General features: G+C 37.5%; 2 protein-coding genes across 2 annotated transcripts; both read right to left on the bottom strand.

Annotated features, from left to right (window-relative positions):
- Window positions 1-376: 376 nt before the first annotated feature.
- On the bottom strand, window positions 377-3,348 carry LOC131992389 (liver-expressed antimicrobial peptide 2). The gene is made up of 3 exons (XM_059357958.1): window positions 1,547-3,348; window positions 1,294-1,436; window positions 377-983 (listed from the first exon to the last, which is right to left on the bottom strand). The coding sequence occupies exons 1-3, from the start codon at window positions 1,610-1,612 to the stop codon at window positions 950-952; spliced, it is 243 nt and encodes an 80-aa protein (XP_059213941.1). The 5' UTR covers window positions 1,613-3,348; the 3' UTR covers window positions 377-949.
- Window positions 3,349-4,581: 1,233 nt separating this feature from the next.
- On the bottom strand, window positions 4,582-18,604 carry scarb2c (scavenger receptor class B, member 2c). Its single transcript, XM_059357957.1, has 12 exons — window positions 18,389-18,604; window positions 17,218-17,375; window positions 13,669-13,813; window positions 13,057-13,248; window positions 12,849-12,940; window positions 11,381-11,500; window positions 10,331-10,509; window positions 9,894-10,012; window positions 7,096-7,169; window positions 6,677-6,728; window positions 5,805-5,957; window positions 4,582-5,330 (listed from the first exon to the last, which is right to left on the bottom strand). Exons 1-12 carry the CDS (start codon window positions 18,509-18,511, stop codon window positions 5,289-5,291), a joined length of 1,449 nt encoding a protein of 482 aa, XP_059213940.1. The 5' UTR covers window positions 18,512-18,604; the 3' UTR covers window positions 4,582-5,288.
- Between the last annotated feature and the right edge of the window lie 856 nt (window positions 18,605-19,460).

The following is a 19,460-nucleotide window of genomic DNA, read 5'->3' as shown; positions in this document are numbered from 1 at the left end:
ATTCATGGTCTCATTTATATTATATACATTATATTCCTAAAAACATCTTCCCTTAATAAGACCAAAAACATCCTCACAATTCCCAACTCTACGATCAATTTAAGGACCTTTGATGCAGTAACTTGAATCATTTTTTTCCTCATTTTTGTTTTACACAGATGGGAAAATGCATGCATCTATGTATGTAAGTTACTTGTACTACATCACAACAGCTTTTGATGGAAAAAACTGAATTAAAGAATAAATATGTGAAAACATATAAAAACAGTGGGACAAAGCTTGTCCCTTGGTGAGTGAAGAGTTAGGAATCACAGCATCGCCACCTTGTGGAACATGGCCTTTGATGAATAAAAGCATTTTATTTTATTAAAAAATAAATGATCAATTGCATTAAAAAAAAGTAGCAGGAACTGTGAGGAATAGTTTAATTTGCTTTTAACTCGTAGACAAACAAAATGTGGGCAGTACAACCTCGTAAAAATGGTATGTATATTTAAATATCTACATTTCTTTTTACAATATGTACAAATAAATATATTAACATCAACCAATAAACTCAGAGCATCTCACAAACTTTGTATGAATATTTATATTTTGTTATTAAAACAATTCCTTATTTAAAACATTTATTCTTATTTAAAACATTTTACACATCGTGTCCAGTTTGATGTCCTGCAAGTGTTTTAGACTAATTAAATTATAAAAAATCAAAATGGCTCTAGATGGAGCCATTTGACTGTTCATGTGTTCAGCATTTATAGCTTTGTTTTGCTGCAGCGCAGTGCCAGATCAGATTACTTTAACTGAATGCATAAAGTCCCATAAAGTGCCAGCAGGTCTTCAGAATATTAGAGCAATCATTTCATACAGGGTTCATTTAGAGACAGGTCGCTTTGGTCCAGATGTTTGTTTCGTCACCCTGATGGAGATTTGTTTGTGTATCCCCTCTTCAGGTGGAAATCCAGAAGGAACAGATATTTTTCCTGTAAAGATAAGGAGGAATTTTATTGCAGTGTCATTACTTTATGACCACAGCATGCAAAATGCACGTGGACAAAACCTGACACACCACACATATATTACACTTGTATTATTGCATAGCAAAACTACAAAAAAGGAAGATTTTGTCTGTTTAATATCATGAAATGTCATTTGGAGGAACATATCTGGTATCTGGTTTTACATTAATGACACAAATAAAGATATTATTGGTAAAAGCCCCTCAAGCAGCACTGGAAATGTTGTCTACTAAATGTCTGAGTACTTTAACATGTTTAAGAATATCTGCTGTACCTGCAGTATTTTGTCCCACACTCTAGATGCTCCCTGCAGCTGGCACCCACAGGCTTCATGCTGTTCCAACGCCACAGGAGGGACCGTTTGGTCCGCTGGATCAGACCAGTCTTCCAGTCGTCAGGTACCGGCAGCGACTCGACCTGTAAAGACAAATATAAGAACTGTGATGAGCCCTTATGATTTATATAACAACAGAAAGATAAAGCAAACTCTCAGAAAATAAGAAGTAACAGAAGGGTTATTATCTTACCTGAAGGGCACAGATCAGAGACAGAAAAACTGACACAACAAGGATTTTCTCCTGAAGAGTCCTCATGTTGTTTGCAGATCAAGTTGAAGAGAGAAGCAGAGGCTGCTGTGTTATCGCATGCTGCTTGTATTAAAGACTTTAATTGAGTTGGGGAGGAGTTACCCTTCGACACGTATGAAGGATTTATTCTGTAATTTGCTGAATTATTGACTGAGGCGGAGGTTTGGCAGAGAAGCTGGTCTCGATGCAAACCTCCTTGAGTGGTACATACCGGTTTTATATCGGCGGCAGAAGTCAAAGTTTATCTACAGGGTACCAAAGTACACTTTGTAATTGAGGACAATTCCACGTCGGAGGTAGCAAACTGAAACCTTAACAGGTGTCGCAGACTGCAGAAATTCATCCATCCATCAACCCATTTTCTTCATTACTGGAGTCTGCAGTTTATCTGAGCTGCATGGTTTAGACTGTGGGAGGAAACTGAAGGAAATCCATGCGAATGCAGGGAAAAATTAAAATAGAAAGAACATGGTCTAAGACCACAGAACCTTCACACTGAGACTCACTTTTTATCATTATCATGATATATCTATTCAATTCACCTAAATCATTTATATGAATATTAATGATTAATTAGTGAACTTTTGGGGGCTGGAAGGTAATTTTTTAAATCCAACTTTGGACAGAGCCAGACTAGCTGTTTCCAGTTGCTTCCTGTCTTTATATGGCTGAAGCTTCAAGTTTAGGACAGATTTTCATTAAACTAACTTCACTTCACATTTCAGTGTGATTGAGTCTCAAATGCAATAATTATGTAATAAAAAATAATATAAACGCAAATAATAGCTTTGTAGGTGAGATATGTCTTTTGAAATACTTCAGTGTGTACGTGTGTGTGTGTGTGTGTGTGTGTGTACTAAGTGCAACTAGAATTATAAAGTTTCAACATCTCAAAATAATCAGTTAGTCAGACCAACCCCTGCAGTTCGTCATAAGGCGACTCATGCTTTACTGGTGATCTCCATACAAACTTTTTATCAAATAATTTTGTGATGTGTGAAAGAGGAAATAATAAGATGCCTTCAGGCACATCGTTAAGCACACCAGGTTTATTGAAGTTGAAGCAAATGGCAAGACAATGTGCAAATTGTTAGATATGTGACCTATTGAGAGCACGTAAACAGTGATTACATATTGATTTTACTATGTTGTAGTAGTGTAAACAATAATCTCTGTTACATATGAAACAAAGACCAACACAACATGGATAATAGACAGTAGTATATGAAACAGCAAATTACATTATATTGTTCTGGACAGAAATTCAGTGGCATTTTGATTTTATTAATTGTACCCTAATACCCCCCGCCCGCCAAAAAAAAAAAGAAAAAAAGAAAAAGAAAAGAAAACCCAACAATTCTAAATAACATTACAATAATTTGATAAAAATACTGTATAGTGCAGAATTTAACCATAAAATCGTCCTCATGGACAAATCCTAGTGGTTGAAAGGAAAAAGATAATTTTCTATTTGGCAAAAATATTTATCAGTTGTGTCACTAGCATACAGCTGTTCATACAATTCTTCAGTGTCATTTAGCAGACGCTTTTATCCAAAGCGACGTACAAATGACAGAATACAACACAAGCAAGGATGAAGTCAAGAAACAAAGCAAGAGTAAGTGCCGAGGGTTAAGTTCGAGTCCATTAGGACACCAGTGCCTTATAGGGCGCAAGATCGGTCAGTGTGATACTTGTCGTAGTCGTCAGTGTAGGTCAAGAGTGAAGGTGATCAGTAAAGAGTTGGTCTCCAGTCTCTTCATAAAGATTGAGAAGGACTCAGCGGAACTGATGGAGTTTGGAAGTTGGTTCCAACACCACTACAGAGGAGAAGAGTCTGGTTTGAGACGCAGAGGCCTTCAGCGGTGAAGGAGCCAGACGTCTTTGACTCGAGGAGCGCAGTGGACGGGAGGGTTTGTGAATCTGAACCAAGGAGTTTAGATAAGAAGGGGCTGTGCCCATTGCAATTTTGTAGGCAAGAGACAAGGCTTTGAATTTGATGCGGGCTGTGACTGGGAGCCTGTGCAAAGAGATGAGGAGCGGAGTGACATGTGCTCTCCTGGGCTGGTTGAAGACCAGACGTGCAGCCGCGCTCTGGATCATCTGCAGAGGCTTGGTGGTGCAGCAGGATGACCCGCCAGTAGCGAGTTGCAGTAGTCTAAATGGAATAACACAAGGGCCTGAACCAGGAATTGTGTTGATTGCTCGGTCAGATAGGGTCTGATTTTCCTGATGTTGTACAGGGAGAATCGACAAGATCTGGCAATTGAGGATACATGAACCTTGAAGGTCAGTTGGTCATCAAGCATGACACCCAAGTTTTGTGCAGAGCTTGTGGGTACAAGTTGCATGGATCCAAGCTGAAGATTTATAGGCTGGTATAAGGTTGGACGGGGTGGGATGACAAGGAGCTCCGTCTTTGAAAGGTTAAGCTGAAGGTGGTGTTCGGTCATCCATGTGGAGATGTCCACAAGACAAGCGGAGATGCGGGCCGAGACTGTGGGGTCGTTTGGTGGGAAGGAAAAGAACAGATGGGTATCATCGGCATAACAATGGTATGAGAAGCCATGATTGCGGATGATTGTGCCAAGTGAGGTGGTGTACATTGAGAAGAGAAGGGGGACAAGCACTGATCCTTGGGGCACGCCAGTGGAAAGGTTTTGTAGTTTGGACACTTCTCCCTTCCAAAATACTCTAAAAGATCTCCCTGATAGGTAGTACAATGATTTTAGACAATATCAATAAAAAATGTATTCCTCAGAGGAAAGAAAATATTGCACCGTGCTTCTCACTATCATAGGACAAAGTACTGTGCACCAGGCAAAAACTTTCCCTTTATACTAATATTGTTGAAGTAATACTGTTGGATGTGATTCCACATTATACTGTTTAGATGTAATGTCCATTACTGGATTTCATCTGGAGGTTACAAGAGTACATGGTTTTTAAGTTGAGTTCACTATAGGTTCATGACATTATGCCAGCAGTCATTTGTTATTCACTTGGCTTAATGCTCTGCAACGGCATAAAAATTGTGAAATGTGGATGTGGAAAAAAGGAAGAATATTTTTAAAACCACAAGTTGACAGTTTTCCTTCATCACTAATTTAGTTCTGCAGCCACTCATCTCATGGACATGTGCACACACACGCATGCACACACGCACAAACACACACACTTACACACTTATACACACACGCACGCACACATGCACACACGCACAAACATACGCACACACACAAAACATGGGATATGGTGAATAATGATACAAGATATTTTCATTTAAATATCTGGAGGTTTGATTAGTTCAGAGCCAACTCTCCAGATTATTCAAATCAGATTGGTAGGAGATTTAATTTACTGAAATTACTTTGTTTCAATCTAGAATCCCATATATAGAGGTAAAAATCAACAAAATTTAAGATTCAATAAAAAAGGGGATTTTAGCAACATTACAACTGACTAATAACGAAGACATTAACCCCAGCCCTGTAACAAACACCTTCACTTTGATTCCTGAAACCATTAGGTTTGAAAAAAAAGATGAAAAGGGGGAACTGGTTATTAATGACAACGATTACTTGGAAGTCAATGGTAAAAACTGCAGATCCATTAAACCCATGAACTGTAGAAATCTACTGCAAATATGGCAACGCTCCTGATTGTTACATACTGCTTGGTGCTATGACGACAAGAGGGGCTCAACTTGTTCACCTTGGGGGCTCTGAAAAACAAAACCAGAACCAAAAATTTTACCTGTTATTGCTGTTAAAAACGTCTTCTCTACAGCAACAAATTGAATGTTCACTAACACACATTTAAATTAACATGGCCTTATAAATTTCCAACAATAACATTATCTCTGAATAGTATCAATAGAAATATGTAACTTTTATACAACATTTTAGTCAATTTAAGCGTCTCATTTGCACTTGAGTCCTCACTGCATTCTGACAAAAACATTTTTATCTTCATTATAAGGCTCAAAATATTTTTTTTTGATTGATTTTGATTTTCTGTTTTCCCATGTTTTTTAGTTTGTTAACTTCAATACATTTGCATTTTGGACTGTAAGTCAGACAAACATTTTATTTCGACCTTCCATGAACCTACTACTAAAAAGATAGTAAAAGATAGAGACTGATCGGTAATGAAAAGTGATTGCATAAACTCATCACAGTCCATCCGAGACACTCACCTCGGGGATCTTCTGTCGACACATCAGGAACATGAAGATTCCTCCCAGAAGGATGCCCAGACCAATAAACATGAATGGAATATTCACCACCACGGTCTGCTCGACGATGATCTTCTGCAGCTTCATGGCAGACGCGTCGTCGATGAGGACGCTCTGTGAAGATGGTAGGAGGACGAGATTAGAGGTTCAGTTCAGCACAACATAAAAACAATGAACAAATTATCTTTTGAAGTTACCATATGTAGTGATTAGTCTGTATCAGTGGTGGGAAAAGTATTCAGATCCGTTGCTTATTTTAAAGTACCGGTAGTCATACCACACTGTTAAATTGCTCCACTACAAGTAAAAGTCCTGTATTCAAAACTTCCTTTAGTAAAGTACAAAAGTACCAGCATCAAAATGTACTTAAAGTATAAAAAGTAAAAGTGCTCATTATGCAGAATAGTACCACTCAGGTTTGTTTATATATTCCAAATATATCATTGTTTTATTATTATTGATGCATTTATGTAAGCAGCATTTTCATTTTCTCAAGGTAGGACTCATTTTAACTAGCTAATGTACTGCTATGAGGTTTAATAACTAGAAAAAGAGTCAAATGAATTACAATTTATCATGGTATTTACGTTAAATCTTTACCTGAGAGGTAATTAAAGCTGTCCACTAAATGTAGTGGAGTAAAAAGTACAATATTTGCCTCAAAATGTAGTAAAGTAGAGGTATAAGGTTACATACATTGGAAATACTCAAGTAAGGTACCTCAAAATTGTACTCAAGTAAAGTACTTGAGTAAATGTACTTAGTCACATTCCACCACTGGTCTGTATTGTATGACTAAATTACATTAATCTGTGTGTTTGTGTGTTTTGTACCTCATTGAGATATACCACAGGAAGGACCACCGTCCTCACATTTCCTGTTTTACTGAAAGAAAAAGATGTTCGGACAACTGTGAATGCCTTTCATGCAGTTCATACATAATGCACATTTAGTTTGTCTACATATATTTGGACAACATGTACATCTATTAAACCTGAATTTAGGATTACATGAAGATTGTTTGTTCCCTCAGATGCCAAGAAGATGAACAACAAGTGAGCCACGACTGTCCAAAAGTCCACTCATAATGATGATGGTGGCATAATTGCTTTACACTTATCTTCCTGGCAGCCCTTCCTAGACTGAGGTAGTCATACATCTGTAATAGCTTCAACAAAGCCAACAAGGTGACAGTGGGTGACTGACAGAAGGTGCAGTGACAAGAGACTGATGAGTGCAATAAGGTGATTACCTGAAGGTGGGAATTTTCTCGAGATAGACGTTGACTTGGAGCCGCTTTGCTGCTTGCAGGACGAATCCTGTTAGCTGCAAAACAAATTAAAACTTTTATTAAAATAAACTTAACAGCACTGACCTTTGTGCAGATTTATACACACATTTAAACTCACTCACTCACTCACTCACTCACTCACTCACTCACTCACTCACTCACTTTTGATAATACACGAGAAATTAAAAAGGTTAATAAATGAATAGATTTCTGTGTGTGTGTGTGTGTGTGTGTGTGTGTGTGTGTGTGTGTGTGTGTGTGTTTTATCTTTTGGAACACAGAACATAAATTAATATTAGGTCTGTACTGGAGAATTACATAGTCAATGAAGACCTGCTGTTGTGTCTCTCTTATCTCTGAAGACACACTTAGTGCATCTTTGCGGCTAAATAGGCTGAGTCTGATCAATAATTTAAATTATTAATACAAGCCCATCCCAAGTACACATTAGATTAGGAGTCATTCAGTGCGTCATCCCTCACAACCCACACTTCAACCTCCAAAGCATTTATACTTGAATAATTGCAATCATTTAAAAAGGAGGTAAATTGCACTCAGCCTTAGAACTTTATGGGCCTGTCTGCATCATAATATTATTAGGACTATATCTTCAGTGAATCAGACCTTATGACAGTTGCAAGTGATGTGTAATTTTTGCTGCAATCACCAGCCACAATGCCTTCTTTGTGAATTCCCCCTGTGTGTTACGTTCAAGATCTTTATGCTGCAAACATTTGTCAGTAAATAAATCTGATTGGAAAAAAAATATCCGTGAACTAACACACCAACCTACACATACTGTCCATAAAACAAAGATATATCCGCATACATTTTATTGTAGGTGGCCCAAATGACAATCACAGCCCTGACACTGGCTGCGGAGGCGGTTAGCTGCTACTTATTAAGCTGTACTCAACTCAACCCAGTGTTTATGGCAAAAGTCACAGGACTTTGGACCAATCTAATACATAAATCATGTCACAGAGTGGCACAGCGAAGATTATAAAATAGGAAGGAGGATAAACAGACAATACAGTAGCTTGTTTATTGGTTCAAAGACTAATTTCATGATGTTAATGGTGTCTATGATGCCACCACCTTACATGTTGGTGGGATTTAGTATGAAATTAAAGTCTGTGTCACAGTTACATGCTGGGTTCAGCAAATCGATTGAATGTTGTCGTCCACATACGTTTTTAAGTAATCTTTTCCTGATATATTTCTCTGTCTTAAGACTTAGCTTCAATTTACTAGATAATACATTTCAAATTTCAATTATATCAATCAGAACTCTAATAACTAACTACAAGGAGAGAAAAACAAGTAAAAAAGGGCTTCAAGCAAAGCAAGCACTGCACTGCTACCAAAGTGAGATAACAATCTGAACAAAGACTCAAACAGAACTCTATTATTAGACTTATGTGTTAACTGTTAATGTCTTTGTAATCTGTTTGCTTTCTTGCAGGAGTCCAGCTGGTATCATAGTTAGTACAAGAAAAAAATAAATTGTAACAAGGGTTAATCATTATTAGACAACATATTTTGATATTTGCTCTATGATCTGCTATACATCAAATAATATGGCTATAGATTTCTGTCTAAAATGTACTATATTATGGTGATAGCTTATCTGTACGGTTGCTCTACAAACAATAACCTCGCTTCCACACATCATAGGATTAAAGTTGCACTAACTCTACATTAAGGGTGACCAGAAGTCCAAAATGTGCCCTCCTGGAAGCACTATTTTTGTTAGTCTGCTTCCTTTTATTATGGATTTACAACACGGTCAACTGAGTTATACAGTATAAACATGATAAGAGCTGTCAGAACTTATCTTTGGTGACAGCTCCGTTCCATGTACCTCTTCTTTAATCTTTAACCACTGTTTACCACTTCTGGGTAACTGTTGGCTTGCAGACACAGAACTGATCTAGTTCACCCTCTAGTGGTAAACATCAATGTGTCTTTGTGCAAAGTTTTATACCGTAAGTTTTCAAATCAACTTTCTACAATACAACAAAAAAAATAAAAAATAAAATAATGAATGAAAAAGAAAAATGAAGGGTATGAAGTAAAGCAATTCTAAAAAAAACCCACTGCTGTTAACCCTCCTGTTTTCCCTGGGGTTTTTTTCTGTATTTCACCCTTCTCTTCTGCTGTCTTCACATTTAAATACTTTTCCCCATAACCAAATATGTTTAATGTATTGCTGATGAAAAATCTTGCATATATTTATTTGTTGAAAGAAATAAGAAAGTAACTTAGGCAGTGACCAGGAAGTCACAGGTGTATATAATAAGGCTTTAAATTAATTAAATAATAATAATAATTAGGGAGAAAATATCAGACTCCAAACGCAATATTTTTATATGTCTTAAAACATGTCTGGAGGGATCTTTATGAATTATGAAATCAATTAAAGAAACTGTATTAGAAAAATGCTTGGAAAATATAGTAGTATGGAACAGTAAATGTGTAAATAGTGTAGAACTGACAGATTTATATATGGTTGATTAGTAATATAAATATTACAGGACAATCTATGTCGATAGTTGTATATAAGGATAACATTTGAAACAAAAAGGAACCAATAAGACATGCGATGTAAAAATATGTTTAGCCTACTCGACATTTCATTTAAATTTTTGGGGTATTTTTTTCATTTTGTGTGCTTTTTTGTTAGCTATTTTTATTTTGGTATTGCGTCACGTCTGACGTAAAATTACATTAATAAATAAATAAATTTAAATAACTACCGGATTGATATCAATCAGAGTCTCATGCTGCTCCTTCTTTGGCTTCATGCCAAACACATCCTTCACAAACTTCTCATCTGCCTGGTAGAAATGTGGTGAAGACATGATGATAGGAGCTCCTAAACACACAGAAGATTCAGTTAGAACAACTAAAAGACACTCAGCGGAACAGATTCAGACAAACAACAGTTCACAGTGGAACAACTTTCCCCTTTGTGACTGTTACTGTGCAATAAGAAATGAGTAAACAAAATATATATTGATGGACTCTTCTCGCAAAAGGTGCAGAACACACAATAATCTATATTTCCTTGAAGCAAAGCAATTTAGTCACAGCACTACCATCGAGATAAAACGCCTCTCTCACCACAATGAAACATTTTTTTCTGTTTTTTTTCTTCACACAAAACAGCTGCTTAATGCACTTCCTACAGTACCTTGTTTACATGTGCTGACATTCAGCACGCCAGAGCCCATGCACTTTCCAGCAGGGACACAGAAGCCTGCGTTGGCTGGGTTCAGGGTCATATTGGCAAACACCTTGCTCGGGGGACTGAAGCGATAGCCAGGGATCCCCTTCACCGTCACATCCCCCTCATACTCAGCGTACAGAGACCTTGGAAACAGAGTCAGATGCTGGTTAACGGCTGCAGGCACAGATACATTCTGTAAAGCTGGAAGTGCAACAAAGGAGTGGAGGGAGCTGTATATGAGCAGTGTGGTGTGCTGATTTGCTGACAACCTGCACAATACGGGCGCAGTAATGTGCTGCCCACTGCTCCTTGCATGGTGTGTTCACTTGTGTGTAAAAAAGGATGGGTTAAATGTAGAGGTTGAATTTCCCCATTGTGGGATTAATAAAGTAATCTTCTTCTTAATACAAACAGGTTTGATCATAAGTTAGCTGACCTGCATATGCTGCACTCTTACTTCTGCTGCATGAACAGTCACAGCGAGCTGATACTAGTTGTTTTAAGCAGCACTAAGTAGGTAGGTAAGTAAGCCAACAGTGACCTCATTCATGAGGCCAACCCTGACCAGCCATGCAACCAGCCATACTAAACTGGTATTCATAATCCCATATCCAGACCTGAATAATGGTGAGAGAAAGGCTCAGGAAGACATTCTTAGGATGACTGAGAGGGGAGCCATTTCACTAGCCCACTCAAGCCAGGCAAATCAATTTCATATTACCTAAAGCTGTAAAAAATAATAATCCATTGTAGTGCAGAAAACATTCAAACAAAAAAAAATAAAGAATCAAACCCCAAATTAGTTCTGGAGAGAAATGTGAATGCTCTTCTTACTCAATGTCTTATACCTTTAAAAGCCCAAAATATTTAGGAAAACTACTGTATATAAGGCCATACATACATACATAAATGTGTATAAAGATTTGGTGCATGCCCAGTAGAATTTGTAGACATATTTAGTCTTCCAGCACATCAGTCTTTAGCCGTCTGTAAAACATTTAGCAGTCCACTCACCTGCAGAGGTCTGAGGAGAACATGTAGAGTGACTCATTCTTGGTGATGACAGGATGAAATGATGCTCCGTTGGTCCCATTGATCATATTACACTCATCAGTTGTCCACCAACTCAGATTGCTGCAAGCGTAAACACAAGAATATTAATCAGTGTTTGTGAACCATTTTCCTTTGTTAACTTGATTGAAGGACCTCTAACCAATCTGTTGGTAATATTTAATAGTGTGGGCTTCCAGTAGATCAAGACCGAAAATGTTTATAAGCCAGAAAAAGCTTTGCTAAAGCTGCAGCTACTTTTTTGGGGCAACAGTCATTTCTTACTACCTTACAGTAGTTTGACATTTTAGTCTCTGTGCGAAGCTAAGCCCATTGTCTCCTGGCAGCTGTTTTATATTTAACTGACAGATAAGAGAGAGGGTTCGATCTTTTCATTTATATCTCTGCCACAAAGCAAATAAGCTTATCTTCCAAAATGGTCAGACTCCTGCTACAGCGCTAGCTGGCACACAACTACACATAACTGGCACTCCAGTATGGAAAATCATTGTTGCACCTTAGTGACAGAAACAACAGAAGAGAGTGAAACTATTTGGCTTTAAAAGAGAGATAAGGATTAAAGAAAATCTCCAAGTGCAACAAGATTAAACAGGAATTTCAGTATCTTTTTAAGACTATTGAGTGAGAGCAGTGTAGGAAATTTGGATGACTTCAACAGCATGGATGAGGTTTTTGAATCATTTATTTGAGCCAGAGTAAATGCATGAAGCCAAGAGAGGGCAACAGGCAGATGAGGCTGCAGCAGTTGCTGACAGACAGTGTAGCTCCGGAGAGTGCTGGTGTCCCTGTGGGACCTGTTGCTGCCTGATACTCAAATTTCACAACGAGACATCTCTTTTAGCGAGACCTTTTAAAACACATTAACACACAGACTGAATCAAGTGAAAGATGAAGAAAAACCTTCATTTTGTCATTAGATAATAATCTCAGTCTCTCAGTTGTAAAAAACAAGCCCTTTTAGTGAATGTAACATTACACTGATGTGGCGCAATAACCCTTACAGCTCAGTTTGTGTCTGTCAGTTAAAGTGCTTTCATCCAATTCTGGTGCAATGTCAGAATTTCCTGCTAATTAGTCAGCTAGACACAAAAAGCTGGAAAAAAAGGTCCAGGTTGAAAAGAGGTTCCTCTTTAGGATTTGTGTGGGTTTTTGACACGAAAAGTTCAGATGAGAGACGCCTATCAACTGTGATCAGATAGTGGCAGGATAAACCTGTTAATGTTATCAAACAGGGCGTATCAATCCTTGATCAATTGCGTCTGCAATTCCGTCTGCTCCTGATAAAATCGCTTATGTAGTCCAACTGTCATCCTTTTATACTGGATGTAATAAATGATTCTCACTGACTGGATACACAGATCAAGAGACAATTCTTATTCATTAATTGTCATTGGTGAGTAGAGACAATTACCTTGTGCCCCTCCATGTATCTACTCTGGCAAAGTCCTTATAGTTCTGCTGGCCAGTAAAGAAGACATATTCACCGTCGTTGGTAGCATTGCTCTGTAAGAAAACAACAAAAAGCTCTCACACAAGAAAACCTTGATTAAAATGTCTGTTATCATTCACACTCCTGACTGTGAACTGTACAATAATGTGTTTATATGCTTAAATGAGACCTTATAGAAGAGTCCGAAAACATCATCCAGACTAGGTTTAAACTTTTTGAGGGTTTTGAGCAGTTCATCTTCATATCCCCACAGCAGCTCTGCCACTGTGCGGGTGATGAACAGGCCTACATCAGCGCCCTTCATGTAGTCGTTGATCAATTTGACCGCAATTGTGTTGTCCTTAAATTGCTCCATCACCGTCTACCAGGAGAAAAAGGGAACACAACCTGTTGTGTACAGCATTAAATTGCATAAGTTCCATAAAGAATACTAACCAATGGGATGAATAATTTACTTAAATAACATTTTCGTTATCGTTTAACGTTCACATTACTGTAGCAGAACAGACCATACCATTATCAGTGTTATAATGCATCAGTTACCGCTAAACACTACACAACAGAATAGATCATTGGATTAAAAATAACTTGTACCTCACTGTAACCTGTGAGTGTGTTGTTACTCCATAGAGTAAAGTTCTTCTTATTGAATTTAAAAGTAACTTCTTAAAGTTACATGAAAGACATATTAAGTGTTAAGTTAAAAATCTTACCAAATACCAAAAACTGATAAAGTATTTTGCTGCCCGCTAACATTAATAGATGCATTTCTGCGGCTCACCATCGCAGGGATGTTGACTGTCCTGATGAGATCACTCTCTGGACCTCGGGACATGTTACGCTGGAATATGTAGGTTTTGGTGTTGACAGCTGTGACTTTAGTGCCATTCTCCTGGAAGTCCACTTGCTCCATTGGCCGGTACTCTCTGTGTAGAAAAATATAACAACTTGGTTAAATAATTGAATTGTTGATAGTCCCTTGTCACAGTGCTGAGGCCTAAACTAAACAACTTTTTCTGTAGATTTTCCACAATGCTCTTCCAATGAACTGCCTCTGCCACCCGTTAGTTCAAGGTAGGGTTGTCACGATACTAAAATTTTTAACTCGATATCGATACTCCATTTACATACATACATACCATTTTCGATACCACAAGGATAAAAACAAAGACCCCAAAATTTAGCAGAAATATTTTTATTAACAAGAAAAATGCAACATGTAAAAATGACCAGAACCACAGGTTTAATATTTATAATAAAAAACAGTTGTTCAAAAAGGAACTGCAACTATGATAACAAGCTTCAGATACTTGATACTTTTGAAAATGAGTATTGTATCCGGATACAACGTTTTAGTATCGATACTTTTTTGACTATCGATACTTTTGACAACCCTAGTTCAAGGCAATCCAAACTCTTTGTGTTTGTTGTTCCCCGTTGGTGGAACGCACTACCAGTTCCTACCAGAGCAGGGGCGTCCCTCTCTACCTTTAAAAAAACTCCTGAAGACCCAGCTCTTCAGAGAACATCTTCTCTCCTAGCACCACACGACAATTCAACGGTACTCCTTAAAGAATTGTCACTAGCACTTATTGCTGCACTAACGGGTCTTATTGCACTATACCTTGATTGTTTCCCTTTTTCCTGTAAGTGGCTATGGATAAAAGTGTCTGCTAAATGACTAAATTTAAATTTCAATGTAAATTTAATCAGGCGTTCAGTATCTGAAGGGCTGGGTATGTACAGCACTCTCAGTTTAAAATGACCTGTGTCGGCCGAAATCTCCCATTACTGGCTAGATTTTCTAAAGCCTGAAAACAGAGCCAAGAGGAGGTGCAGAAATCTAAAAAACAAAAAAAACTGCCTAGCATAGCTTTAAATGTAGCACAATGCAGGAAGATGATGTTTCCTCCATAGAAGGCATCTTTGCAGTTTTTGAGCAACTGCAACTAGAACTTCTACACAACTGATTATAATCTTCTTGTAACTTAAAGCACATGAATTTGATCATGCAGGTCAGGGAGCGACTTGGATACATTCTGAACAATTCTATAGTCTGATACATTACCATTTTAAACAGTGTCCCACTGATGACAGTTGAAATCTGGGTTGTATAAGTAAAGTATTTCTGGTATGTCTTATGATATTTGCCACACCCTGGCTTGTATGCAAATGGTTCAGAGGGTTATTTAGGAAAATGGACTGACAAGTTAAACTGTTGTGCTACAATAACGTTAAATAACTGCGTTTTGGCAGAGTTAAATTATTTTTTGGCAGATAGGAAGGATGGAATGAACATCCTGGTGATGCAATTCTTATTTCCCTACTAAACAAATTGGCAGCTGTACAAAGCTACTGTGTCTGTCCGTGCTGAGAGGCAAACAGGCTGCCTCCAGCAAGCCAGAGACAGGACCGCACCAACATCTCACTGCTTCTGTCTCTGCAAGCCATCACGGCCATTTTAGATACAACAATTGTTTGGGAGGTAAATGGGTAGGGCTAGCTCTTTTAGGGATCTAGCAGTGACCACAATGGTGTGTCTGTCAGGACACGGTGAAAAGATGAGGAGGCGTAATGATTGTGAATCCTGGTGTGCTCCAGCAGTTTATTTCCACTTCAATGTCATCAGAATCATTACAGTCTTTAGCATTGTTAGTTCTGTAATGACAAACAAAACATATTTCCCATTATTACTCAATAAAAAAATAATAATTACAGGCCATAACCACCTCAAATACAAACAAAGAAAAATCTGCACACATAGGGATGTAACAGCAGTCCAAGCTACATTTATATCACATATGCAATATAAACAGGCAGTCACCAGCGTCCTAACAGTAACACCAATAGCTCAGGGAACCAAACAGCTGTAAAATGCAAGCCATCATTATCTAAGGACACCACACAATGGCGCGACCCACAGGCCAAACAAGGTCCACACCGCCGCCAGACACACATAATAAGTTAATTTCCTCTGTATATACAGCGCGAATAGCGCAACATCATCATCGGCGATTGTATATATGAACACCTAACAACACTAATATTCCTTCACGGACTTAATGCCTCTAGGAACGGCGAACACCGTCAGGCGAACGGCGATTCACGGCAACCGCTGCAGTTGCTCCCACGTAAACACTAACACACACCGGCAACATGTCCAAGCAGAAACTTTATCAAAGCACACACGTCACCACGCATGCACGAGTCGTGGACATCGACAGGAAGAAAGGAAAACATGCAGCGAGTGTCTGAGCCTTTTAACAACAATATTAGGCAATAACAAAAAATCACATGCTATATTGTGTCCACTATTTACAGTAAATACTCTGTCTTATTGAAAAAAATTACAAAATTCAATCAAAGGAAATTATTCCCAACAAGATCTATACACTTTTTATGTAAAGCTAAATTAATAATTGTTAACCTTGCTACTATCATCGGTAACGCTTTATATTAAGGTCCTTGTAATAACCAATAATTAACAAGTAATAAGGCCCTTGTTAGTCCTTGCAAGATGCTTATTAACATTATTGTGTGTTTTTAAGCTTATATAAGTGTTAATAATGGCATTACAAACACCCATGACCCACCCATTATGTCTTTGCCATGCCTTTATTAATCTTATTTTGTTTGCTTATTGATATTAAAATATACTTTATTGCTCATCTATTAAAAGTTAACTATAAGTGAACTATGCTTTTTGCAACTACCGGATCTAAAGCGAGAACAATGCCTTATTACTTGTTAATGAATGGTTATTAAGGACCTTAATATAAAGCGTTACCCTGTCATCTTTTAACTTGACACCTTCAGGGAATCATTATTAATTTACTATTATCAAGTTAAGAAGGCCATTCAAAGCTGTAATCTATTTTTGAAACTTTTGATGGATAATTGATATCTTCATAGACTTATATACTTACATTTTGTATTATGGTGTATGGCGCACTGCTTGTGCATGTTCTGCTTTCATGTGCATCAATGCCTTTTTTTCTTCATTTGGTCCTTACTTTTGTTTCAGTTAAACTAATCATCAGCTCTTTGGCACCTTTCCACCTTGAAGGATGACACAATTTGTTTCCATTGTATGAACTGTAGTCAGTTTATAAGTCAGTATTTTAGTGTTTTACTGACTTTACAGTTTGGCGGGTTATTTCTATTCATGTATTATGTTTAAAATTTAGATGGAGGCCCCTTGGTTGCAATGTCTTTTGTGTTTTCCTTTTAATCTGTGAGGCTTGTTTTTACTATGAAATCTACACTTCTGTTTTATTGAACACATGACTTGGGAAGCGAGACAAAAGTATTTCTCCTTTTCCTCTCTTACCTGTACGTATATGGTCCAATCTCCAACACTGCAGGCCTTTCCCCATCCAGCACCTCTAGGGGGTTGCCCAGATGAAAGAAGTAAAACTGCATGTAAATAGGGGCTGGTGGATTCTCCCAGGCCTCAAATGCATCTGTGTCATTCTTCAAAACGATTTGCTAAAGGGAACAAAGAGTAGTTCGTTACTCATGCTGCACAGTAAAATGTGTGACTTCAGACACGTTTACTGCTGACTAGGCTGTCCTCACATCATATGACAAGTGATGAAATCTGGATTAGAAGTCATGATATGCCATTTAAATCACATTAAAGTATGCAAGTAAAGTGAGGATATCTTAAAGCAGGAATACACCAAAAAAAAGAATAACTATGAACATGATGTCAGATAAACAGGTGTCACTGATCTGAATACAAGAATGTCAAAGAGTTAGAATGAGCTTTATTGGCCAAGTAAGTGTATACTTATACATACAAAGAATTTGACTTCAGTTTTTGTAACTCTTAATGCACGTGTCCAGAAAGAGCCATAACAGCTAAAAAAATGAAGGTTAACATTTAAAAAATGTATATAAAATATTATATCTTAAAACAATAGAACAAAAGTGCTGAGTAAGATGTAAATGCGACATTATTTATGCAACAAGTTGTTTTACATACATGAGATAGTTGGATGGATTTAGCATATTCATCTTGATAGCCATTGTATTCGCATGATTTTTTAGTATAAAAAAGTATAAAATATAATCTAAAAAATAAAGGTTTTACAGTAATCATACAGATGTTCGTGACTTACAAAAAAATCCGTTAAAATGAATGAATTAAAAATATATATATTATACTGTAGCCCCAGCATTATCCAAAGCAGCTAAAGACGTTACGTTAAGAGTTAATTCATTTAATTAACTTAAGACTTATCTGTGATTACATTTCTAAATCGTCACCCTGTTAAAATAATTGCCTAAGTCATTTTTTTGATTATTTTAACAGTGTGACGAAATGTAACGTCAAACACTGGCTAAAGATCTAAAGCTTTCTATAAAACTATTAGATATTCTTTTATTGATCACCCATGGGGGAAAAACTCCCAGACTGTCTTGCTAACGTTAGCTTATTTGGTGATCATCTGACGTTCACGCCTGTTACAAAACGAAAGCCTGAATAAGATGTTTACCTTTTCAACCAGCGAGTGTAGGAAGTGTGGAAACACGTTAGATAAGACCAAAACGATACCCGAGATCAAAAATAGAACAGAAAAAACTCCGGTGCTGTAAATGCAGCATGATTTCAGTAGCATGGTGAAATAGCAGAGTGATTTCTAACGACAGGAGCTGTGGCTGACATTAGCTGCTCCCTGTGAGTGGGAGCTGTTTTTGTTTTGGCCCAGGAACTTGCTCGATGAAGCAAAGACACACATCCGGAATGAAATCATTCCCTGTTACCACTTCCGCTTTCTTCGACAGTCGACGGCTCCCTCGAGCATGCAGTCGTTAAAAATACACCACATAAGTATAATTGATAAATTCAGTTTACGGGAATTTGTAATTTATAATGCTTAAATAAGAAGTGTTCGAACAACTCTTTGATGGAGGACGAAATAATGTTTTTCCACCTAAGTTCGTTGTTGAAGGGAAAATATCTATCTTGCCAATAAAGACTCTTTGTTTTTAATCGCATGACAATAACGTCATTCATTAAACTTTAGTCGTGTGTGGACAATTTTGTGCATCAAGAAATACAATTATATACATTTGAAATCAAAGGCCAGAGACAAGCAAAACATAATATGGCACACATGTTACAAAATAAATACGTGCTGATTTTTTTGTCTACATTAATTTAGGGAAAGCACTTGGCTAGATGCATTTCAATAAACTTACATCAAATCTACGTTTTTCTGTCTGGCAAAATAATAAAATCCAACAGGTGGAATGTTAGCTATGTGAAACCACAGGTTAAATTCAGGTTATCTGAGTGTAAACAAAACCAGGAGATTTCATTGCCCCATAGTTTCTATGACAGAAGAGCTTGGTTTCGGTTCAAGGCTGGATCACAGCAAAGTGGCCCCTAAGGCTTTATATAATCATTTGTGGCATATGGGTAATTAGTAATTGATCAATTGCTATTGACAAAAAGGGTCCTGTAGTATTGCCTGTCTTGTCTATATTTCTCAAATAAGGGCCTACATATGTGTTGACCACAAATAGAGGTCACTTCACCCTATTCACACAGCAGCAATTTTGCTT

Source organism: Centropristis striata, chromosome 19 (assembly GCF_030273125.1).
Source record: "Centropristis striata isolate RG_2023a ecotype Rhode Island chromosome 19, C.striata_1.0, whole genome shotgun sequence".
Taxonomy (NCBI): Eukaryota; Metazoa; Chordata; class Actinopteri; order Perciformes; family Serranidae; genus Centropristis; species Centropristis striata.
The sequence above is the reverse complement of the archived record's forward strand: the minus strand, read 5'-3'. Positions and strand labels throughout refer to the sequence as shown.